The sequence below is a fragment of the Crassostrea angulata genome, chromosome 6 (assembly GCF_025612915.1).
Source record: "Crassostrea angulata isolate pt1a10 chromosome 6, ASM2561291v2, whole genome shotgun sequence".
Taxonomy (NCBI): domain Eukaryota; kingdom Metazoa; phylum Mollusca; class Bivalvia; order Ostreida; family Ostreidae; genus Magallana; species Magallana angulata.
The window spans coordinates 32,113,738-32,139,068 of record NC_069116.1 but is presented as its reverse complement, the minus strand read 5'-3'; the positions used below and the strand labels follow the sequence as shown (position 1 = coordinate 32,139,068).

The following is a 25,331-nucleotide window of genomic DNA, read 5'->3' as shown; positions in this document are numbered from 1 at the left end:
ACGTTCACAGGCCTTAATCCTTTATGAACAGTTCGATTAGTTAAGCTTTGAATGATACAAATCTATCATATGATCCCTGATTTATTCATTTCCTTGCAAATACAACATTCGATACAAATGACATTGTCGTTGTATATAGTGACATTGGCATGATAATTTCGTGCTTTTGTCTCTGTTTATTTTTCCATTGTAAATGGTGATACTGATGACAGTGGTTCCGGTGGTTCAATCCAATACACTCTTTTATTATACAATGTACTTCTTTACTTATTTCCTATTCTGAAAACAGTACACGTATACATGTACAGTGTACATACATGTACATATACCGGATAATTATGCTAGTGCCAAAGTGGCATTTTTGCTCCCGCTTAAAGGTTTTACGCAAGGAAATAAACAATCAAAATGAACTTAAGTCCAGGGCAAATCTTCTCTGCATAGAGTTCCTCGTGGCTTTGGTTCTTCCCTGAAACATGTGACTGCTGAATAGAGCCTTGGCTGTCTGTTTTCTTTGAGAGTCAAAGAAGTGGCGCAGGTCTTTGAGGTTTTCAATGACATGTCCTTGGTTTTCAGATGCACCGGAAGTAGCGATACTATCTCCAGTATGACAATGTGGACGGTCATCACTTTGCAGTTCACCGATGCATTCCGCAGCCCATTTCTTTTCATCTCAAGTGGCGCTCTCTGGAGGAATAGTTGCAGTGCAGTCTTCATATTCTGGGCAGGTGACTTCCCTTCCCTTGGTTCTAAGATGGGCGCCTTTCTTGCATAGTTTATAGCCACAAGACACTGCCACAGCACTCTTCTTCTTGGTAACATTTTCATTTAAAGTGTATGTCACTTGTGTGGCAGCTTGGAATGAGGATTTACCAATGGCACTGAAGGTGGCATTGCTATACCGGGCATCTCTTTCTGCTCTTATAGGTAAATTGGTAAGTCCACATTTTTCGTTAACCTTTTGAATGTCCTGCCATATTTTCTTCATGCTGTTTTTGCTCACATCGGTTATGATTTTGTCTACTTTGTTGCAGGTCTGAATGTTGGTGGCTGTTGCTCGTTCGATGTTTGCGCCAAGGAGCATACCATGCATGCCCTCTGTTATAAGGCTGGTACCCAAGTGGCCGACAGCCATGGCCACATTAAGCTGCGCGGCTCTTCGTTCTCTTTCAGATCGACTTCATCGTACAGCTTTTCACAGTGACTGGTGTAGTGGTACTTCTTACATCGAATGGGAATGACCTTGCTTTTCCTTCCCATGCTGGTTCCAGTCCAGTGAACCGTCACAGTCCGAAAATTTCTGTGAGTGTTATTTAAATGTATGGTTCCATAGTTTAGCAGTTTTTTCTTGATTGAGAACTTTATAACGTTAGGAATTTGGGTCAGGGGACACTGCTTCCATGTAGGAGTCTACCGGCTGCACTTCACTAGGCCCGGGTCGCAAAATTGTCATCTCACTGCTTCTATGGTCAGCATCGCTTACTGCGAATATTCCATTCTTCTGTTGCTGTACAATGTCCTGAAACTTTTATTTACTTAGACTTCTTATAGGACATAGACACTGGACTGGGTTGGCGGTACCTGTACTTTTCTGGCCCTTGTTGTGAGGGATGCTTTCTTTTTTGCGATGATGTTCATGCAGCCACTTTGGTCCCCTCTTTGGCATGATTGATATTGAACTGTACATTTGTAGATTTTTTCTAAGACTGTGATGTTGTGTGTGGTGCAATTTTCTTAGTATTGTAAACTTTCATCCTGTTTATTCATTTTAGACCTGCCATGTGTTCTAGTAAGAGAAACTCCATCTTTGATGACTGATGGAAAAGCCTCATCAACCCCCATTGCTAAGTAAAGAACCTCTTTACTGAATCGCTAGCCATTAATCAGTGACCATGGCCACCGTTACCAAAGCACCGAGGTATATTATCACAGTCTCTTCTGGTATCATTCTTCCAGTCTCTGATCATGACTTTTTTTGGAATTAAAATTAACAACTTTTTGCCAATTAATTCTCATGTTTAAGTCAACTTCCTGTTTCATCACAGTCTCTTCTGGTATCATTCTTCCAGTCTCTGATCATGACTTTTTTTGGAATTAAAATTAACAACTTTTTGCCAATTAATTCTCATGTTTAAGTCAACTTCCTGTTTCATCGAAAGGTTAATTAATGTTGATAAAATCGAGTTGGGATTTGTTAAAGCACTTACACATAAACTCTCACATTTCATGTTTCATTTTATTCCAAGTTCTCTTTTCAACAACTCGCTGGTTAAATTTTATTGAGTTTTGAAATTATGCGAGGTAGATGAATTTTGAATACTAAGTAGTAATCATAGTAAAAAGAGTTAAGAGGAGGCTGGAGGATGTAGTTTTGATTGTAATAATATCATCGAAATGAAGATCTATGTATAAAGGTATAGGAAGAAGTTAAAATTTTAAACTTAAATGGAATATCTGGAATTTTCTTTGCAAAATTATGTATAGTATATGCCCAAAATCTTTAAGTCAAATCTGGCAATTTGTTGACAATCCAGCCTTTTTACGTAAAAAAAATTGATTATAAATTGACTGATTAATTCTCATCTTTGTTTTCCCTGTTTTCAAAACCATACCACATAATTACTAGAAGTAATTCTGTAATTTTCTACACATCAGAGGAATTTTGATTAAAAGTTTATGAATAATTTTTAACAGAAATTGTTCCTAAGTGCCGAGAAATGTTACAAAGTATACAAAATTAAAGAGCGAAATGAATCTAATGCTATTATACAGTGAATGATGGCAAACATTATGCTGATCCTGGTCTCGTTTTATTTTTGCTAGACTCACTAATCATGATTCTGACCCACAAAGAAACCAACTAAATTCTGGTCCTAAAAAGTATTTTCATTTGCTTACAAATTGTTTGCATTGTAAAACCTTGCTTTTCATAAAACCTAAGCATTGAATCATTACTTTTTAAAGGATACAGTCTCATAAGTTAACTGAAGTGGTGTGTGCATAAAAACTGCTTAACACGAGTAAGTATATCACTTGATCTATGACCCATAATCACTTTAAAGGGGGCTAGGGGGTTGCTGCCATTTTAGACAATATTGATCTCCTATAAAAGAAGAGCTCCATATAAAAATAATGGAAAATGATAAAATTTCATATTAAATTGCATGAAATTTTTCTTTATCAATTAGTAGTTGATGGCTTCAGAAACCACATATAAAATCTTCAAATAAATCTGATGGTTTTATATTATGTTATATTTTGACCCCCCAGCCTCCTTAAAAGGACACTATTTTTACAGCATTTCTGACTTCTAGAATCTAAGTCCTCTTCAAATTAATGTTTTTGCCATGGTTGTCTTACTTTTATAAGTGTACAAGTGTTACGTCCTTCACATTCCCCAAAAACTGGTGCATGTAACCATCGAAATATTTTAACCCACCACAAAACAATCATAATTCTTTCAAACACCAAATTTTGTTGAACTTGGTTCAGTGGTTCTAGAAAAGAAGCTAAAAATGTTCAAAAGTTTACGACCGACGAACGACGACGGACAAAAACAGACAGCAATATGTAACCTGAGTGACTCAGGTGACCTAAAAAAAACCCAACCAATTAACCCAGCTACATGTATATTGTTTTTAGAAATATAAAAATAGAGTTGTAATAAAAACTGAAATAAAAGAAAAAAGAAAACCCACTCTCTTCTTCCAAAATTTCTTCCAATTTTACTTTACATTTAATTGGTGTTTTTCTACTAAAAAAACCTCGGTTTCATGTGTAGTTCGTCTCGTGGTAAATCTCGATGGATATCACGAGTGTTGAATATACTCGTGCATCAGTACTCGGCATATGTGGTTATAGATACTAGAATATTAAAATGATCAAGAAACTGACCCTTTAAAACTAAATCACAAGGTGTTCATATATAGATATACAAAAACTTTTGTTTGAATAATGAACATTGTTAATTGGTTATTATACTTGAAACAGGATGTGATTTATATTAACCTTAAAAATAAAAAAAATCCAATGTTTTTAAAAAAGGAAGTATTGATGGTATCACGTTGTTTTCTTTCGCAAAACTAATATTGCTTACTTTTCATGAGTGAGAATTACGGAAAATAAAAGGTTTTCATGACATCGAAAGTTGAATTTGACCATCATTTTACTACTTTGTTATTTCTAGACGTCTCTCGTCAAATTTGATTCACACACTAATTTTTTCCCCTTTATCATCGTTTCATCGAGGTAAATTTACACCCACTAAGTTTGCTTCCCTCGCATTTCCAATGGAAATTGATTATATAGTTCATACATGTATATTTCAAATAGTTCATTGGAATACACAGATATCTACACAATCCGAAGCACGATCTTGCTGTCGGCGTAAGAATATATGCATTCTTCTATTTCTAAAAAAAAACACCTGTTATTATACTCTTTCCCAACATATTCACGCTGCACATTTTCTTAAATTATTTAATATTTATAATTAAATACTGGTTTCTACCGATGTTGATTAAAGTATGAAAAGATCCCCCAAGATATTTACCATCGAAACGAGCAATGTTAGAATAAACATTTGTTGTAATTTAAAGTATATATCAAGTATTTCGATCATCCCCTGCACATTTTTATTCAAGGTGCACTAATGTCAACAATATTAACACTCTTTAAAATTCTTTTTTTAAATGCGTTGACTTGGTCCCAAAATAAACGCATCTCAAAACACCGTGTGTCCGTGAAACAGTTACATCGTTAGGCAAGCTCAACCTTAAAAATTAATTCTAATCAAACACTTAGATGATCAAGACTCATTTCTTTTATAGCGTGACGTCACAATCTTTGCTACGTCATAATACCTTATCAGCTGTGTAATTGAAAGGCGTTGTTTGCATCCAAGGAGAATTGCATTGAAGAAAACCCGCTGTGTATCGTATATTCCATCACTGGAATACTGTATTCGTAGATCAACAAGTTCAGTATTTTACCAAAAAAAGCCCTGCAGATTGTGTGAGTAGTTTTAACAAAAATTATACACGCTTTGCTAATTGTCATTTACTTTTGATTGCCTCATAACTTCATCAAATAAACTAGAAAAATGCTGATAGCTTATGTACATACCGGCCTTTTTTTAGATATCAATATGATTGGATTTACCATTTTTGTTATGGTGGTTTTCGAGACCTATAAATGGTGGAAGAAGGATGGTAAATATACTTCTTATTATGAATATTCATTATATGCGTTTGGTTATGAAAAGCAGCAGAATTTTAAACATTAAATGAAATATTGAAACGTCACAAATGTGAAATAAAACATGCTTTGTTTTTTTTTTCCAGATGAAGTAGATATCGACAATGAGATATCTCGGGAAATCGATGAGATGCTGGAGAACATTCAAAATTCTTTGTAAAAAATGAAGAAAAATAAAATATATTTATGACATATATGATGTGACTTTGTAGTTTTTATTTGATTATACTATATTTACTCTAATTTTAAATCAATGACATTGTATTTGAGATTGTTTTGTGGCATTTTTTTTACATGGAACGTAACTGATTTATATCGCAGAGTACTCGAACAAATCTGTCCCATACCTCATAACATATACACGTATATCAATGTTTAAGATTAATTATTCATTTATCATAATTAGAATAACTTTTTGCAATACAAAACAAGTCTGAAAAAGTTCATGAAGGACACGTGTTCTTTTGTCCAACGTATGGGTTTATTTGTGATGACTGCAATAACTATGTGTACCTTGTTCCCTACGGAGAAGGATTGGTGTGAGAATGCTTATGAAAGAAATTGGTCAAATGGATTACACATGCATTTGAAATAATTAAAATAATTCAAGTAATACCCAAAAAACCCCACATGTAGCTCTTTTGTGAATAATTTACTTTAATTAGTATGTGGCATAAGAGTATTTTTCGAGTATTTTCTTCACAGAATAGTTATTAATATCAAAATGCATGCGAAAGTTTGCCATAATCACCGGGTACTTTTTACATATCAGAAAAATATTTCTGATATGGAATGCTGTTGAAGAAAGCATATATGGCATAAAGTTGCCTGAACACATGGTCAGTTCGCAATAAACCACGTGGTCAGTCGGCAGAAACCACGTGGTCAATTGGCAGAAACCATGATGTATTTAAATTACTAGCACTGTCCCCGATAGCTCTGGGTTTCTTCGCCTCTGCTTTGGTATAACTACACTTCAGCTCACTGGTACAACTGTTTAAACTTTGATTCACAATCACTTGGTCTTTAAAGTCCACGTTTCCTGAAAATCTCTTTGGGTTTATGATATGTTTAATTCCTTGCTTTGGGGTAGAGGTTCCTAGGAATTCATCGCCGAAAAAAATTCCGAAGTCCTGTGGCACTTTTTCGTACCCATAGTTACGATGGGGACTATTTTTCGTGTCACTATTAAGGTTATTTCCTGTTGAACCTGGTTGGATTTTACAGCTGTTACCCGTGTTATCTTTCTCATTTGATTGTTGCAGGAGCACATTGCCTACAAGGGAATAAGATTAAAGATAAAAAATTTATCCCAAATAAGACACTTTTATGATAGGAAAAACCTACTCCTGTGATTCTATACAATTTCTAAGGAGGCTGATTAACCATTAGATCTAACTTCATTTATAAGATATGATTTTGAGCTATAAACTGTTACATATAAAAGAATTCCACACAATTTAGCTTTGAAATTTGACATTTTCCTTTATTTCTTTGCTAAAATCTTTTTCTCGAGGAGATTAAAATAGTCTGAAAATGGCCACGACCATCGAGTCCTCTTAATTTATTATGATTCATCTTTCCCATATAGAATCGCACAGTGGGGTTTATGGTTTTATGAAAAATCTGTAGAGTACATCTTTAGATGCACATTATTTCAACAAATTTATGAAAAAAATGGCAAAAATCACCTACATGTAGCGAGCTTATTCGACAGTGTTACAGGGGAAAACAAGTCATATATGAACACGCATGTGAGAGTTATCTTTCTTTCGCATCAGAGAGTAGTTGTACTTAACGGTGGCGATATCTATTGTACAATGTCCATCTTCACAATACCAAGGATTATCGAAACGTTTTTCGCACTAATGTGAGGAATTAAACATTATAACCTTTGGCATTGCGAGGATGAGATGAAATTATAGTGTATAATACTGGAATATCAAAATGTCCAGAGCAATGCCTTACTGGCGAGAGATCCGTTGTTCCTCTGTTGACGTCGTCTGAGACAGAGACAGGTTAGGATGACTGCGAGGATACAACACACAACACAGACTGATGTGACTGCTATAAATATTGACAGAGGAATGGCTGGCGACTCTGTCAAACCATCTGTTGAACAAATAAAAAAATATTTAGGATACACACGTACAATCATGATTAATTAATTTTGAGAAAGTAACGTATATGCTGTTTTTATATTGATAGCTGAAAGTCTTGCACACATCCATCTTAATGAAGTTTAACTGGTTAAATGGTGTGCATGTTCATAAACAAATTCCTGTATACATTATGATTAAATGAAATTAATTAAAGTGACTTGTGAATATCAATACAAAATAAAATAAAATCGGAATAAATTGTATGCGCTTGCACTCTTATACATGTATAAACAGTGTTTCCTCAAAATGAGTTCAATGAAAACAAATATTTTATGCAATAAATGAAAAAGCAATTTTTTATTCAATAAATAAATTTGACGTGTTCATTACTAAGTCTACAAAAATCATTTTTAATGAAATAAATGAAATCAAGCGGGTGAGAAAAGCATTGTCACCATCCCCTAGAACTTGCCTTCGCAAATGATTTCGTCGTTTCCATTCGTACAATCTCTCACTCCGTTGCATATGAGAGTCCGAGAAATACATGTGTCGTCTGCGCAGCTAAATTCTTCTGAGACACAAGCTATAACGACACAGTGATAAGAAAATAAACAAATATTTAATCAAATTGTCTATGAATTTCTCATCAAAGACAAATATGAATTAAAAGGGGAAAGATATGGCAGCGATGAAACTGGAAATACCATTTGTCAAAACGCTTCACAATGTTAAATGAGTACTTGTGTATGTTAATTAATTAGCTACGTGCGGAATGCGTCGAATTTACGTTCCTGTTATAATGAATAAATAAATCTTTATTTTTTGTTTACTTACGGCAAGTGACATTTACTGGAATACATTTGAACTGTCCACACGTTTTGTACAATTCCGGATTAGGTCCGCATCCTTCTGGGTTTGTTTCGTACACGCTCATTCTGAAAATCTGCAGGAGAAAAAAGGATAGAGCATATGATTATTCAAATGGCTAAGCAAAGAACGACACGTTCTTTTTAAGTAGGAGGAAAACGTTATTCTTGACTTCTTCATTGAATTAACAGCGTGACAATTAGGGAAGCCGGACTGTGACAGATATAACAGATATACGAGCAGTAATGGTAGAAATAGGTGGTTGTTGAAAGGCAATTAATGGGCGTATCTGAAGACAATATAACTAAAGGAAGATTAATGAACAACTTTTAAGAATCTTTTTCATAAAAGTTTATTTTAAAAAATTCTGGTTTTAAATCTAATACAACCTCTTTCAATTCATCATGAAAATAAGCCTTTACAGGTACAGATGGATGTTGTTATAATAATTATAAGTTTTAAATGTCTTAGAAGTTTCCTTAAAATGTCTAGAGTTATGCAATTTAATAATTTTCAAGATAAGAAGTGTCCAATTTGAAACTATAAGAATGCATGTTATAACTGTCATTTTACATAAAATAAAAGCCCGCCTGAAACACTAAGAATTCTTGACAGATACATGTAATAGACGAAAATACCAAAAAGGGGCACCAAAATTAGATGAAGGCCTATACATTTACATTATAATAAAACAAAAACGAGGTTCGATAAGTGCATACATATGAAATTCAAACCTGCAGAAATACAACTTATTTTGCAAATTTCTTGCAAGTACAGTACCGTTGAAGACTAATCAAAAATGCTATTCGTCAAGTAACATTCAGTACCTTGAAAATGATAATAAAATCCTCAACTATTAAAATTGCTACAAAATGTCACTCATCCAGGCATCAAGAAATTGGTGCACTGTTGACAGTTACAAACACAGGTCTTGGGTATAGAATGTTTTGATCCCCCTTATATAGTTCCTTCTTAACCGGGCCACGAGGATAGAGTGACGGAGAAATCGTCTTACCAGATGAGTAAGGGAAGTAAAGATTGGGAGAGAGAGAAAAATTAAGGGGGATTCAGTCTAGCCCCAGATTATCATTAGTTTTCACTGAGAGGGAAGGAGACACAATAAGAAGCGGGGAAAACAATGAGACTTTTAACACAGACGGTTTCCTACGGGTACGATTTCGTTCAATGATAGCGCTTCTAATGCGATTTGTGGCCGATAAGGGGTACGAATGTGGGCGTGAGAAGTGCCCGCGTGCCAAAACAAAAATAAAAAGACCAATCACCGAAAAAAAGCTGGCATCCAAGATTTATTTTTTTTAATCTGACATATTGAGTAATTCTCCAAGCTGTGAAAATCAGCACATTTAACATGGCCGAGATTTGTAATGGACTCATTAAGAAATGTAACAATGTTTGATAATTATCGGATTTAATAGCTTTCACTTGTATAAGTTTTTTTTTTAATTTCCCTGATAATATTTTTGCTCCAAAAACTAATTCCTACATGTATTTTAACGTTTTGAACCCCATCCGGGTTTCATATCCTATTTTAGAAAATAAATGTAGTACATTGTACCAACATTTAGTACACGTTTCTTGGATGCAATTTTTATAACAACTCGATCTTCATTTTTCGATGGCCGACGATTTCTCAATGAATATTCTTTAAAAAATTGACATCTAGACATAAATTACCTGCATTTGTCTACATCCATCATTTCATATGTAACCACCTGTCCGACACATATACCCAAGGAATGTGTGACCATCTATAGAATCGTGTGTATTACTATGAAACAGCAACTTTCCCCCGGGGGTCACGATTTGATATATGACCTGAATTCCAGTGAATGAATCAGTAGGGATATAGGTATAGAAGATGTGTACGATCAAAACATAGGTAAACAAGGGACAAACCGATGAAAACAGGCAAAGATCCTATCTGGATTTCGTATTATGTATATACATGTACCGTAGTATACGCGCGACCGTATTTTAATTATGAGTTTGTTTGTTAATGTTTGCTGTCAAGTCGTTTCATGTTGCGATAAAATCTCTCTATCTATTTATTTTTTTTCTAGGTTCAATGATATCTTTTAAACAATTTTACAACCCATTGTAGTGACTCTAACTTTGATTTTGTCTTTAAGGCATTTTATGGCAGATATGTGCTTGCTTTAGAGCAGAATCTACATATGTACTTGTAAAATTTAGTTGTGCACGATTTGATGCTTTAAAAAGAAAAATGCAAATTTTCTTTATTTTATAAGTTTTATGAACGTTACTTTTTAAAAAAAAATATGTCCTGTTTTGAACTGTTTTGAGGGTTGCAGCTGCGAACAAAGATGTATGGAGATGTTCTGTTGATGCCTTATGTGCCACAAGGCACGAAGCGGATATATGGGGAGGGGGGGAGTTGAGCTGAAACATTGCTAAGAAAACTATTTACCGGTTGATTTTCTGTCATATTTATGCCCAGAGACTCGACTCCGTTGTTTGTAAGGTACTGTATTACACATGTATAATGGGTCGGGGGGGGGGGGGGGGGGGAGTGCACACCTTTGGTAAGATAAAAATAAAATCTGCGAAATCATTCTTCACCACCACCACCCCCTCCTCCCAACTTCCATAATATTACATACAAATGACTTACTCATAAATGTGAAGTGGACCTAGTTGACCCTCTTTAGTAGTGAACAAAGCCACATTTAAAAGGACAAAAGTTAAAGTGTGAATCATTCCATGCACAATGGAAACCACTAAAAGAGGTAAAATGTTTTAAAAGCACATTCTGATCGGATTACTTAGGATTACGAGGACTAATCAATGGAAGCGGATTACGTGATGAGAGGTGCACTCGGTTACATAAAATGGCTACAGATCGATGGACTCTCTCTCTCTCTCTCTCTCTCTCTCTCTCTCTCTCTCTCTCTCTCTCTCTCTCTCTCTCTTTACGTTTTACGCACGGAAACTCATTTTGGCCAGAAGCAGAAAACTTTCGTTGGAAAACAAATGAGAAGCAAAGCATGGATTCTCAACATTCGTTAGTCTGCAGTATTGACATCGAGGTTTTGGGGTGAGGTGGGCAGCGGGTAGTGTAAATTTAACTGAAGGTTTTACTCCATTGTTGATGTCTTTGACAGGTCCAGTGCAATCTCTACAGCTAAGATAAGCTAAATAGCTTTATTAAGCTATTCAAAATGCTAGAGGCTAGATAAAGCTATATATTGTAAATGAGCTCATTCTGACTGAACTGGACCTGCATGGTTGAACACTATATCAAATGTGGCTTCGGAAGCAAATTAAAAGTGGTGGTGGGGAAGGGGGGCGGGGGGGGGGGGGGCTAGAGTTATCAGAAACCTTGACAAGCAAGAAAAAGTTTACAAAATCAGTGAGGTTGCCCAGCCCCCCCCCCCCCCCCCGTTTCCGACGCCTATGTTATTCAAGACAGTAATGAACATTTTACTCTGAATTACTGTTTATACATAGTTTGTAAAGTAAAGCTGTACTTAGTCGACAGATGTAGATTAACACAGTATAAATAGTCATGACCACGTTTTTAGTACATTTGGAATTGTTCAAATGATGTAAAGGCAATATAATACCATTTCCTTTTGCACATCTAAATTCAAACTAATATAACCAGGCTAGCTGCAGACTGTTAAAAAAATTTAAAGCTACATGTATATAATTTTCTCATCATATCACATCTATCTGATGGCCTGTCAGAATTCATGAACGTGCCACGATCTCCCACAAACTTATATAGACACCACAATCGTCTTCTTACATACACATGTATTTCAACATAACCTCGAAAAATATTTATTTGCAATTCAGTAGACAAATACTTTATATGATAAATGTTTAGATTGACAACTTATGTGCCTATATATGAATTGACCTACATTTTACTGAGTTTTTTAGCATTTCAAATAGCTAAATACCTTTTGTATATAAATGATAGGATTTTCAACGTATGTAAGTATATATATATACTTAACCTACCTTTCTGCACCAATGTCTATTCCACTTCGTTGCTCAACGGAACCAAAAAGTATATTGAAATTCCAAAACCAAGCGTATATCAATCACGTATCCAGAAAAAAAGGATTCGATGAACCAATACTTTGGGTTGTCTTCAAAAGAGATTATCACAAGATTCACAGTTTTCTTTGTATTAATTGTCAAACAACGCCGGTACTTTGGGAAAAAAAAGATCGCTTAATTTGTTTGTGGAAGTCACCTTGAGAAGGAATTCCTTCCCCGAAGTTTATTTGAGCTAAATATGTAGCTTTTTATTCATGCAGTTTCTTTTACCTGAGTTATTCTAATCACACCTTTCAGTGTTGAACTGGCGGTTTTACGCTAATGCGCCGAAAAGTATTCTCCCGACGGGAAGATTTGTTAGGATCTTCTCACCGATGAATGAAAGTGTGAATGAAAATTCATGAAGTGTTTGTTCACGCTAGAAAACACTGAAGGGGGGGGGGGGGGGGGGGTAGTGAGATACTCAGTTATTTTCATTGATATGTTACTCAAATAAATATTATCCTCTAGTTCCTGAAAGAAAAAAATCTTCTATGTAGTCTTGAAAAGACCACTCTCCAGATTATCTTTTAAAACAACGAATCTTATGGAATATGCAAATATTTGAATACCACAATAATAATACGATTCTTTTCGATATAGTTGATGGTTATTTTTATCAAGTTCTCTCTTGCACTTTCGCAATTACGATATACTTTGCACTTTTTTGGTAAAGTAATTACCTATATAAATTACTTTTAATGAGGGTTGAATATCATAGCCATTTTTAGACCATATTAATCTCCTTGAGATGAAAAACTCTCTAAGAAATTAAAAAAAAATGTTTAAATTTTAAAGCTGAGATCCTTTTTTTCTTCTCTTAATTATGTTTACGTCTAAAAACATCATATTTAGATTTTTTTTTTTGGGGGGGGGGGGGGGGGTAGATCTTATGCATATAAATCTGTTGACCACCCAGCCGTATAATATAATTATACATTATTTGTATTCTCTTCTGTCAATCTGGTTTTAACGAAGTAAAAGGTGAAAAGGAGCAAGAGCTTCCTATCTCATTAAGCGCACGAAACAGCTACATGTACTAGTAACTGATGGTTTGGCAAACATGGGTTCCTTTAACCTTTTTCAGATTTTGACATTTGAAATAACACGCTTATCAAGATGTGCATAAATGACAATTTTCTTCGTTTTACCCCCGTGGAAAAACTTTAAGATATTGCGTAAAAATGTACTCTCAGCAGTTGGGATATTGTTTCAAGGTCATACACAAACATCAGTGTACGTGTCCTCTTAAACTAACAATATATACAGGTACATACATTTCTAGTGAGAATGTTCATTTAATTGTTAGGTAGACCGACATATGGTTTCCGATTAACTGTTAAGAATATTTTTTTTTCTGTTTTAAATTAAAATCATAAAGTTCTCGCTTGTTATAAGGAAAGCTGGTAAAATCACATGTGTGTGTGTGTTCAACACCAAACGTATATTTTACATTTTGATGAATGACAACAATAAACAAACCGTATTGGTACGTATATATAACAAATTACCTAATAAGGACCCAAGGTCCAAGCTCCTGTTAAAATGGTTCTAATTATATAATCTAATATGACATCTAAATGAGTTGCCGGTTCTTTAAATATGCACTGTTTCTTACAGCCAAAATAAACGCATGCCAGACTGTCGCTTAACTAAAGCTTATTTGACTAAAATCAGTCCCAGTTTACCGTTTTCGTCAATTTTTAGCTATTTTTTTTAAACGAAAATAAGCATGCATATCAAACAAGTGCAATTGAAATGAAAAAAGAAAACAACTTGGACTTCACTTTATTTAAATAATTAAACAATACCTTTAAAATTCATTTATTTTATAAAATAAGCAAAACTAACTGAAGTCATAGCCAAATTACACAAAACTTAACAAGTATTCAACTGTATGGAAACTATTTTAATGTTTAAACACATTGCAATGCATATGTTATAAATATATATAAAAGTTATATATACATATAAAAATGGTTTATCACATGTAGACAAAATACATACAATAAAGCAATAAAAACAAACAAAAATGCGCAAAAACAATGGTGTAAAGACAGTGATATGCTAAGACTTAAGACAGGAATTCTCCATCACTCTTTAATATTCCAAGGAATAAATGCATTCAAGTGCCTATTTATAAAATGGTGAAAAGCAATAATGTATTGCTCTAATTAATGATGCTTTTAAGGCTGAAAAACAACAAAAATAAATAAAAAATCACGATATATCAGACTGTTTTAAGGAAATCTATATCTGATTTGGAGTAGAATCCTAAAAAAATATACTCCATTTTATTTTCATATTAAAATTTACTTCAATGACAATATCAAAAATATACATAATTATGTATATGTTTTCAAATATAAAACGAGCATCGCAAACAACTTTGCATTGCAATGAAAATTTTCTAGCAGAATCATTAAATGAACAAGTTAATAACATACGACGTCATAAAAATGGATGACCTCCCCTGACTCACAACTTCGTCTTCTCGCTGATGTTGGCGGCCGATTTCCTGGCTCGTCTCTCCAGGTACTCCGTGACGCCGTACAGGTACATTCCGACCACTAAGACGGTGAACGTCAGGTATAATTTGATGTCAGTCCTTACAAAGTTCCCGTAACCAAAGGCCAGGATAAAGCCCAAGGACTCCCAAAGGCGGTAGTTAGAGAAGGCGGCTTCCGAGTGGTCGGTGAATAAATATCCGTAGTATGCTGGAAGATAAAACAAACAAAGATATATGAGAATAATCAACCATGATTAATTTAGGATATCAGTAAATGGATTTTAAATTTCATTTTGATGCAATGTTGACCATTTTCTTGTTCCCATTTAGGAGGCCTGGATGGTCAACTAACCATCAGATGATTCAGATCTACCTTAAATTTGAATATGATTTTTTTAAAGTTATAACTTTTCATTATAAATTCTTTACGTTTTTGTTTAAATATTTTAATATTTTCTTATGATTTTATCATTATATATAGACCACGACCATCAAATCTTATTGCCCTTCTGGCCGAAAAAGTCTTTAGAAATAGTAACGAATTTTTGAGATTCTTCTCGTATTTCTTTAAATTTTAATATCGGCCCACTTTGTATCTCTTTGTCCTCTGAGCCAAAATCTCAATAGTGAGAGCAATGAATCCAGCGTGGCATTTATGTACATGAATTTCTTACCATTAATTTGAGTTTGAATGACGGCATCCCCCATCCCCCACAAGGCGGCGAAGATATAGAACAGGTAGACTCTGTCTGGGTCAGGGACCCACAGCATCAACGTTATTTGTACCCCTCCGTGTAACAGGAAAGCTGCAATAAAAAAATAAAAGTTTTGAAATCAAATCTACCCTAGAACAGCATAAAATAAAGTTGATCACAATACGATTCCAAATTAGCTGAGGTACATATATATACATGTATAATCAGAGTTGGGGTCAATTACTTTGAAAAGTAATTAATTACTTTCAAATACATTGACAATTTTATCAATTACTTGCAATTACAATTACATTAATTTTTTTAAAATGTAATTAATTACTCTCAATTACTTTGATAAATGTACCCCATCCCTGTGTATAATAGAAGAATAATATTTTATACAAAAATGCTTATCATAATAAAATTCTATTGTTTCAAACATGCAGTGCGTTTAAAAAATGTCAAAATAGTTTTCTTTATGATGCGGAAAAGTGTAGTTACCAAGAATAAAGAACGGGATATGGCCGACGAATTGGACCAATCGACCAAAGAGGAAAGAGCAGGCTGCGTCCACAACGCCATAGCATATCATGATGTAACCGATGTTCCAGATTCCAAGGGCGCACCCAATGTAGGACTGAAAGGAAAATGTAACCTTCTTAGGAAGGAAGGGGGTAGGTAATGCAACAAGATTACCTAAAAATGCTGTATTCGATCTTGCTCAACGTTCTGTTGACAAATTCTTTCAGACATTTATTTAAAGGAATAATTTCTTTATGAATTAACTACTAACAAAAATTTGACAAAATGAAAAATAGTTTGAATTCCAAAGCTTGTAAACTAACATAGTGGGCTGCATTATTACCTTTGTATAATCGCCCCCGACGAAGCCCTGTTCCACACCGCTGTAGAAAGTCAGCACCATCAAAAGTTTCTGGTACGGGGACCTCCACCAGTGGCTGAACGTGGCGATCAGGGTGTCGAAGGAGAACTTCCCGTACTGATCGTGATTATCCTTGTCCAGTTTGATCTTGTCCAAGAGAACAACAATGATGATGACGGCGACCACGGCACATCCGGTGTAGATTCCACACACCGTGTACACCTGAGTAACAGAGATTGCCACGTCAAAGAAAACCAGGCGAAATACGTTAACCATTGTCCTCAAATATTGTTTCTAAATGATACTTTTTCATAATTGTATAAAATTGTAAGTTTACATTAGGAATTTATCATCATGATGGCTGTTTTAATTTCAAAAGATCTGTCACATGCATTGCTTTTATTATTGTTTAGAGGAAAAATTTAATTCCACATTGTATTGTTCATGCTATAAAAGACGGGATAAACCTGCAATTCAATGTTGGGAATTTTAACACATTTGAATTACACTGTATATCCACCAAAAATCTGTAAACATTAGACACAGAGTATAAAATGTAAAACAATACAAAAAGAAAAGCCTAGCGCGTATTAATGTTTAGTAAGGTCGAGAATCCGGTTAAAGGAAGAAAACAACTGCAGGTATATAAAAGCTTAAATACACCAAAGGCGATTTATCGTGTGAATGTTGCCCTTTTTAACCAAGAAAGGTTGATTTTTAAATAAGGTGACGTAATGCGCATGAATGTACACTTTTTTGTTACCTTCTCTAGTTCCGGCTTTTTCAGAGTTGTTTTGTTTTCTTCGATTGTGGGATCGAAGTTAGCACCACAGCTTTTTAGCTCCGATTCACTTAAATCTAAATACAAAGACTCGTTTTCGGGACGCTGACTGAAAATTTCTGAAGAAATCAAGTTTCCCCAAATTTGACCTAAAAATAAAAATATAAATATATATATATATATATATATATATATATATATATATATATATATATATATATATATATATAACTATAACTCACATTCTTATATATTCTTTTATGCTCTGTGAGTATTACTAAAAACAGATATTAACTTAAAAAAAATTCAGTTTGAACTTTTACAAACATGATAGATGTGTCATACTTGTTTGGAAGAACATGAAGAAAAATCCAAAGAATCGGTTCACGATATCGTCCTGCGTGGCGCCCGTGAGTTTGGAATACCACACCGCCATCTGTGTCAAATAGGTACATTTAGCCGACCACAAGGTGGCAGCACCGAACCCAATGATGATCGAAGCAGGAACCATCAAGGCCCACACGGCATAGAAATTGGCGGCCATATACACAACATAGCAACACATGGAAAGAGCGATTGTCCACTTGCAGCCCAGTTTCGCTATGGCGACAGATGGCGTAAACATACAACTGACGACGAGGGAGGCGTACAATATGGCTAACCCTCCCGTTCCGACGCCTTCTTCTTTGTTCAATGTGCTTTGCAAGTTTGACAGGGACTGAAAGGCTGTGAACAAGAAGCAGAAAGCAAAACTTATCACCAACAGGTTCTTCAACATTTGGAATTTGGTCATGGGGAATGTTTCAATTTCTGGCGATCCGTGGCCATTTTGTTTCATCTCCATGGCGTCTGATGTTCCAGCCATGTTCACTAATCTGAAAAAAAAGTATTAAACATGTTATATGTTTTCTTACAAAAGTGTTTATATTATAAAATCCAATTTTTAAAGGTTATGTAGCGATAGTTCATTTTCATTTCATGAATTTTTGTGTTTTTCCAAATGAACAATAGCACATTTGCTGTGTATAATTTGCATTTCACTAAAAGAGTATTCACACCTCATTGTTTATTTGGTTACACTTTATGTGTTTTTTTTTTTTTTTTTGGAGATGCTGCAATTGCAACAGAATTGCATTTATAACTGATGCTAGTTATCGGTGAAACAATTTGTATACATAAACACGTCAATCTATCTAAACATTAGGCTGTCCTTCCTTCATTAACAGATATTGAATTTAATTGAACCTATTTAACAACACAAAGTCAAAAGGATCAGACACAAGTTCTGAAACTTGGATAATCTTTTCCTTGAACAAAATTTATATGCATAGAATAAAATACAATGATAGAAATAATGATTTTAACTACAAAATATAAATTTTCATAGTAAAAATTAAGCTTTTTTTTGGGGGGGGGGGGGGGCGACTTCATTCATTTAGAAAAGTTTTTGAATAATCTTGAAAGTTGAGTATTTCGTAACGTTACAATAATTAGATAATCATTCCCCCATAGCATCAAATGTACATCTATAATGTGCAGATTATTAATAATTATAGCTTATTTATTCAGGAATGTCATGTTTTTGCATGCTTTTTACAAGATGGTATACATCTTCTAGCTAATAAACCAAATGAACAATTCGTACTAACTGGCAATTATAAATAAACCAAAGTTCAAAATACAAATGTGTCTCATTCTTGTCTTAATTATATTCAAAAACATTTTTCCATATGAAAATTATTTTTAATGTTTTACCATTACAAGTAGTGTAAAATTGAACTATTGCCTCTCGTATCGGGTATTTTATATTTTGTATATTATATAAGTAGGTACTGAATTATTGAGTATTTTATGCATTTTTATTAGTTTGGCTCTATTTCTAAAATTCTGTGTTCCACGGGTTCCCAACCTGTTTCCAAATATCATAAATTTCTTGAAGCATTATGATTTTAAAGACAGTAATTATCTTTGCAGCAAATAAGTGAACTTCAAGCTTTTCAATATCTGACTTTTTCCATCCAGCCAAAACTTCAACAGCATATTATTCTAGTTGTGTTCTAATAAAAGATATATTTACATCCACTAAGTATATATGAATCCCTCTATATCTTACGGAAATTAAAAGTAAATCACATTTATTTACATCTACCAGGTATGATTCCCTCTATATTTTTTTTTTACGGAAAATGATTGTAATTTATAGCTCTGTGGAAACTGGCAGGACTGAAATCCACAGGCCCCGTATTTTGATTGGTCGAAACCTACAGCAACCTAAGAAAAAAACACGGACTGCACGAAATAATAATGATGATGTCTGACTCGAATCCCATAGAAAACGATTTGGTTGTGGTTTTTTTTTAGCTAACCTACTGATGTTCATTAACAATAATTTAGTAAATTTTACTTATTTTTTACGTTTGATTTATTAATTTACTAAAAGAAAAATGTAAATATAAACAATAAAATGTTTTCTTTGATGATCCATGCGGGTTATAAAGGTACTGATCATTACAGAAAACAATTTCTGTGTATTTTTTGTGCAATGTCGCTGCCTTCATATAATAGCGCATAGAATATCCCATGCCACAGTTAATTTGAGCTTTTTCATTAACCCCCGTTTTTCGTAAGATTACATTTTACACTGTAAATCAGACATTCCTAAATATGAAAACAACAGGATCCCAAGATAATTGTATCCTCAAAAAATAAATTAGGAAATTGTTGCATATTTTGTTTAAATGAAAAAAAAAATCAGTTTTTGGTGGTTAAACTTCAACAACCATTTCTTTCACCATTAATTTTACGAACTAGTACTAGTATTCTAAGATCATGATTCAGATTTTGCTCAATAAGATTAATATTATCTTAACATTGTTGTAAACAATTATCATCAGCATATAATGTACAAACAGATATCATTTTTTCAGCTTCATCATTTACATACAATAAAATTTTTGGAAACAATGGACCAAGAACTGGGCCCTGAAGAACACCAGTTTTTACATGCCCTACAGAGCAAAGAAGATTTCTGTACATGACTTGTTGTGTTCTGTTGCTTGATTAACTATCAATTTATCAAACCGATTTGGCATTACTACCATTCATTAGACTTTTATGTCAGACTCTATAAAAAAACCGTGGGTAAATCATAAAACATCATACAACATTTTTTTTACTTCGATCGACATCAATACTTTCTGAAATAGAGTGGTATATTTCTAGCAGCTGACACACTGTAGAATGGCTTGGTAAAAATCCTGCTGTGTATTTTTAAAAAACGATTATGTGAATTAATCAAGACAGTTGTATGCATACACTGTATCTAAAAATAATTGCTTATACAGTTATCTTTGTTGTTATCAGCATTTTGAATATGTGGAATTTCATTTGATGGTTTAGTATGAAAACAATCTTTCAATAATTTCCAATATAATTTTTAACTTTATTCGCCATTTTATCAAAAAATAAAATTTGTGATATAAAAAATCAGTTTGCATTTCTGACATCAAAAAACCAAAATTTAGTTATAAGAAAATGATTTTTAGATATCAAGAATTCAGAATTTTGATACCAAAAAATACTTTTCTGGTATCAGAAAATATAATCTTTAAATAAAAATAAATAAATAAAGAAAACACCATAAAAAATACGAAAAAGGCCCTCCATAGAAGTCAAATAGATGCTATTCAATATTATTTCTGAAGACTGTCGAAATCGGAAAATAAAGTAAGACAAGTGTCATTGAGTTCAATGTATTCATTAGACACGTTGCATCGGAGGGGGGATGCATATAGGAAATTGATTTATCATGGAATTGCCCTCCCCCGCCAACACACATACACGTAAAAAAATAAAGTGAAAATTAGAAGATTGCAATTGAAGTTAATGGTATGAAGATACAGGTATACGGTACTTAATTTACTTATCCCCCCCCCACCACCACCACCACCACCAACCCACCCAAGGGTAGACAATTAAAAATCTAAGCTTATATGGAGAAAGAATTAAGAAATGAAATCCAATACATCATTGAGTTTGCTGAGATCCATAGAGTAATTCCTCTCCAGCAATTTATGGATAGCGTGGTAGACCGACACCAATGGCTAACGAAGAACGCTACTGTCCAGGTAAGCCCTCTTGTTTGGATTGATTTCACCATGTTTAGTGCTTATATAGCGATACACAAGATATATATACCCAATCATTTAAAAAATCTATAAAGTACGAACAAGGACCTGCTAGTGAGTAAGTTTCCATACACTGATAAAGGCGAAAGTGTCATCAGTATGGGAAATTGCAGTCAGGAGTAACAGTTACTACGAATGAAATTTTCTGGTTTAGACAGTTCGTAATTTATTTTGTATTAACGTGTGACTCAGCCTGTGTATATACACTTATTGACGCTGACCACAAGAAAACAAGTTGCTTGAAATTTCAATGATGTTGTGCACACTTTTTAAATTGAAAAGAAGATAAACGCGGGCAAGCCCAAAGTTTTCTTCGAGTTTTCGGAATTTTGTTCCCTTTTGCTAATTACTGGCCCTCAACCTTCAAACATGTGACAAACAAAGGAGACGCCATAAACACAAGCAATTTTATGTACTACTGTTGTATTAGTTTATCATCGATGTAGGAATAATTAATTTTAATTCTGTTTGTGCAAAGCACTCTTGTCTGCTTTACGCCATTTAACGTTTTAAAAATTGTGACGTTAGTTTGTACAAAAAAGTCACAATTTAAAACGTTTAATGGCGTTGATTTAAGACGGAATAGCAAAAAAATTAAATTGTCAAGAATGAAAACAATAGCTACCCAATTTATACGAGAATAAACTTAATCGAATGCTCCCCCAATCCCGTTTATACATGTATATACTTGTATAAATTGGATTGATATTGAATAATTCATTCCTTAAGATAGTTCGTGTTTTTCTGTATTCATGCATGAATTACTCGCACACCAATGTGAAATTTATTTGCACCAGAATGCGTGCAATTTCACCACAGATTCACGTATGCTATTAAACAATGATTTAAAAATTCTTAGAGCGTATTATAATCTGTAGAGAAGTACAGATGTGTACAAACTCTCGACAATAACAAATTCCTGTACCTGGCCTCCAATTAAATCGACAACTTACCCCCCCCCCCCACCCCCCTCTTTCCCCAACAAGAAAACAACATTATCCTTCAATGATGATCTGCATGCCCTTTTTTAATATTATTAATTTTAATCGATCATATCAAATGATAACCACATATACCTGCAAATGTCTACCTTTTCCCCACTGATTGTAAAATCTAAAGAATAAAATACTACATATAAACTGATTCCAATGTCTGACGCAGAATTAAAGGATAATATTTATTAAAGTAAGAATTTTTGAAATCTTTTTAAAATGATCTTTGTATGATGATATTCAAACTAAAATGTTACGTAGATTTTTGAAATTGTCCATAACACGTAAAAACAGTTAGGTAAATTTTCAAATTGTGCCAAAGATAAGCATACAACAATATCTTTACATACGATACATTAGTATAGGTACATATGTTTTAACTGAAAATCGTTGGAAACCCAGGACCAATCTCTCATCCGCTTTCAAGAAACCCGTTTATTAAAACACCTGATTCGGTAACATACAATAAGTAATTGCTATCAACAGCAATGCATTAAGAACATATGCCTTTCAATCAGTCATATTACAAAAATATAACTACTTTGTTTTTTCCTGCATATTTTCATTTCTACACTATAGACAATAATTTTATTTTTTTTTTTTGGGGGGGGGGGGGGCAAACATTTCGTGCATATTGTATATACAGCGGTTTCTTATAACTTTCGGTGCATCACAGCTTTACTTTACGGTTACATTCAATGGATATTGGAGAGTTAAAAAAACCAGTCCGGTATACATGTACATCTCACCAGCTTAAAAGATAACACGAAATTTTCATCTGATAAACTAAATTCATGTTCATTGATGTACTCGTGTTGAGAAAACGGTTACACGACACGCTTATTGGACAAATCTCACAGCTTTTTTTTTACAGATAATATTTCTCGTTAATTTGACGATTTTTTTTGGGGGGGGGGGGAGGGGGGTAAAATTTTTTCTCATATTCAATTAAGTTCTATGATTCACGGGACAATGTCCTTGTTATGAAAAAAACATATCCTCCAAACAAACAATAAGCATTGCGTACAATAGATAACACTATCTTACAAAATAATTTACATATATTGAAGATTAGGGTTCTTAAAAACCCGTAATTCGCTCCCAGGAATTCTCGATCAAATAAAAGCACCCCTATCATCATAAATCATTCTTGGTTGGTTTCGATCATTCCGAAACTCCTCAAATTTGACAGACGAGCGCGCGACTTTGACGTCGATACAAGCAGACGACAACATTTTCTTGAAAACGAAGCCCCAACACTCCCCCGCTTGTCTCAACACACCTTGTCCGTACCTCATTTGTGGGGCAGATTTGTTTACTTTCTTTTTGTTTGTACATACATGTACGTTCACGGTTTGGCGAGCCGTTGCTCTTGTATTACATGTACCTAGCATTTCAGAATGTCACTGACAAAGGCATTTTCTGTCGAACGAAAAAAAAAATTGTCATTAAAATGCCAAAATTTGCGACCGAGATAGCAGAACTTGTCACGGCGAGAGTAACAATTTTGAATATATGGCACTTTGTTCAGAAATTAATAATATATATAAATATATAGCTGGTAGTTTCGGTTGGTTGTTACAATGATAAATGTCGCCCCATGGGCTATAACAAGTCTAATGTTTATATTGAGATATGACTAGTCAGCGTGAAAAAAAAAAATATCCAAATTTCCATATCAATTCCACACTGTGTATATTTAATCAGTTACTTAGTAATTTGTGATTTTTAAAACATGAAAATACCCTTGTGACCTAAGATCTAAGATGCAGGTAGTATTAAGGAAGGCGTTGAAAAAATGCAGGTATTCGTTCAAATCCATTAATATATTTACTTACCTGGAATATTAACCGGTAAAGCCGTTGCGTTCACAATTCTGAACTACGCGTGCTTGTTCTCTATTCTTAAAGGAGCCAGGTTTTGGTCGGTCACGTGACTTCAGATGTCATCACGTTTGTCGACAAGAACAGGCGAGGTTTGTTTGTTTTCAGTATATATATCTACTACATTCAAAATTAATGCTACCTGTGTTACGTTAGGTAGTTATATTAAACGTTTATCGGTACATTTTATTTTATAGGCCTGCACGTGCAAAGTTCTCGTTACGTCTAATTTTTTTTTTTTTTTACATTGAATCAACATGAGTACGCTTTTTTATAATCGGTGAGATGTTTTGTAGTTTTGGAACTGATTCAAGATGTCTTCAGCATCTCTAAAAGTGGGACAAACATGACAGGAATCTCATGGAGTGTGCTGACATGTTTGCGCAAGAAGTGGTTGCTGAAAAATACGAGCACCTGTAGGAAATGCATAATTCTACTCTAATTATTCTGTGATTCTGTTTGTTGTTGACTGTAATGTTGGGCGTCGTTTTTCAAAGTTGTCATGTTATGCTTATAATTATATCAAAATGGCTAATATTAACGTACATTCATTTTATAGTGTTTAAGACATTAATACAACTTACATTCATTGTTTAAATAATTGCAAGTACCGAGTTTATGCAAATTTTATATTGGAAGTATGATAATAGGTTCAATTAAAAAAAACAAAAGTCTGATAAATGTATATTGCCCTTCAATAAATATCATTGTTTAGTAAACAAGAAAATGTTTTTAAAGAATTTCCAAAACATGCACCACGATGTCCGTTTCGTAGTTCCCATCATGGGGTACATCGAGTACAGTCTTATTTACGTCCTATTCGATCGTCATTCTTTCTCTAAACCCTGGTTTCCAAAAAATTCAGAGTACATTTGAGAATAAGCAAGGGGGACACCACCTCCCTGAACTAGAAAATGCCATCCAATGACCATCGTTCATTTTGGAAACTCCTCTAAACACTTCGGAAATGAGGAAGTTGGACCGAAGGCTCAGCAAGGGCATTTTGCCGAAAAGTGTGAAAGCTTGACCCTTTGGCCTCAATGAAAAATTCAGGCTTGAGGACTAAGTATTGAATTCTAAATCATTCAAA

The 25,331-nt window shown here is 34.0% G+C and overlaps 1 protein-coding gene and 1 long non-coding RNA gene across 2 annotated transcripts; one reads left to right on the top strand and one right to left on the bottom strand.

The window, feature by feature from the left end:
* Window positions 1–67: 67 nt before the first annotated feature.
* Window positions 68–5,450, top strand: LOC128187694 (uncharacterized). The gene is made up of 6 exons (XR_008244077.1): window positions 68–932; window positions 1,032–1,299; window positions 1,770–1,915; window positions 4,827–5,010; window positions 5,136–5,207; window positions 5,340–5,450. It is a non-coding gene; the product is annotated as an uncharacterized LOC128187694 (long non-coding RNA).
* Window positions 5,451–5,695: 245 nt separating this feature from the next.
* LOC128187456 (protein unc-93 homolog A-like) lies at window positions 5,696–24,332 on the bottom strand. Its single transcript, XM_052857894.1, has 12 exons — window positions 24,197–24,332; window positions 17,525–18,054; window positions 17,162–17,328; window positions 16,381–16,620; window positions 16,017–16,152; window positions 15,495–15,626; window positions 14,794–15,028; window positions 9,918–9,942; window positions 8,190–8,298; window positions 7,828–7,938; window positions 7,222–7,365; window positions 5,696–6,529 (listed from the first exon to the last, which is right to left on the bottom strand). The coding sequence occupies exons 2-12, from the start codon at window positions 18,042–18,044 to the stop codon at window positions 6,117–6,119; spliced, it is 2,232 nt and encodes a 743-aa protein (XP_052713854.1). The 5' UTR covers window positions 18,045–18,054; window positions 24,197–24,332; the 3' UTR covers window positions 5,696–6,116.
* Between the last annotated feature and the right edge of the window lie 999 nt (window positions 24,333–25,331).

What these genes read in the sequence shown, in the direction of transcription:
- LOC128187456 (XM_052857894.1), bottom strand. Translation starts at nt 18,044, where the DNA reads ATGGCTGGAACATCAGACGCCATGGAGATGAAACAAAATGGCCACGGA. An exon ending in CTTCATGTTCTTCCAAACAA is followed by an intron (nt 17,329 to 17,524) that starts GTATGACACATC and finishes TTTTATTTTTAG; the next exon opens with GTCAAATTTGGGGAAACTTG. An exon ending in CATTCAAACTCAAATTAATG is followed by an intron (nt 15,029 to 15,494) that starts GTAAGAAATTCA and finishes TTTATCTTCCAG; the next exon opens with CATACTACGGATATTTATTC.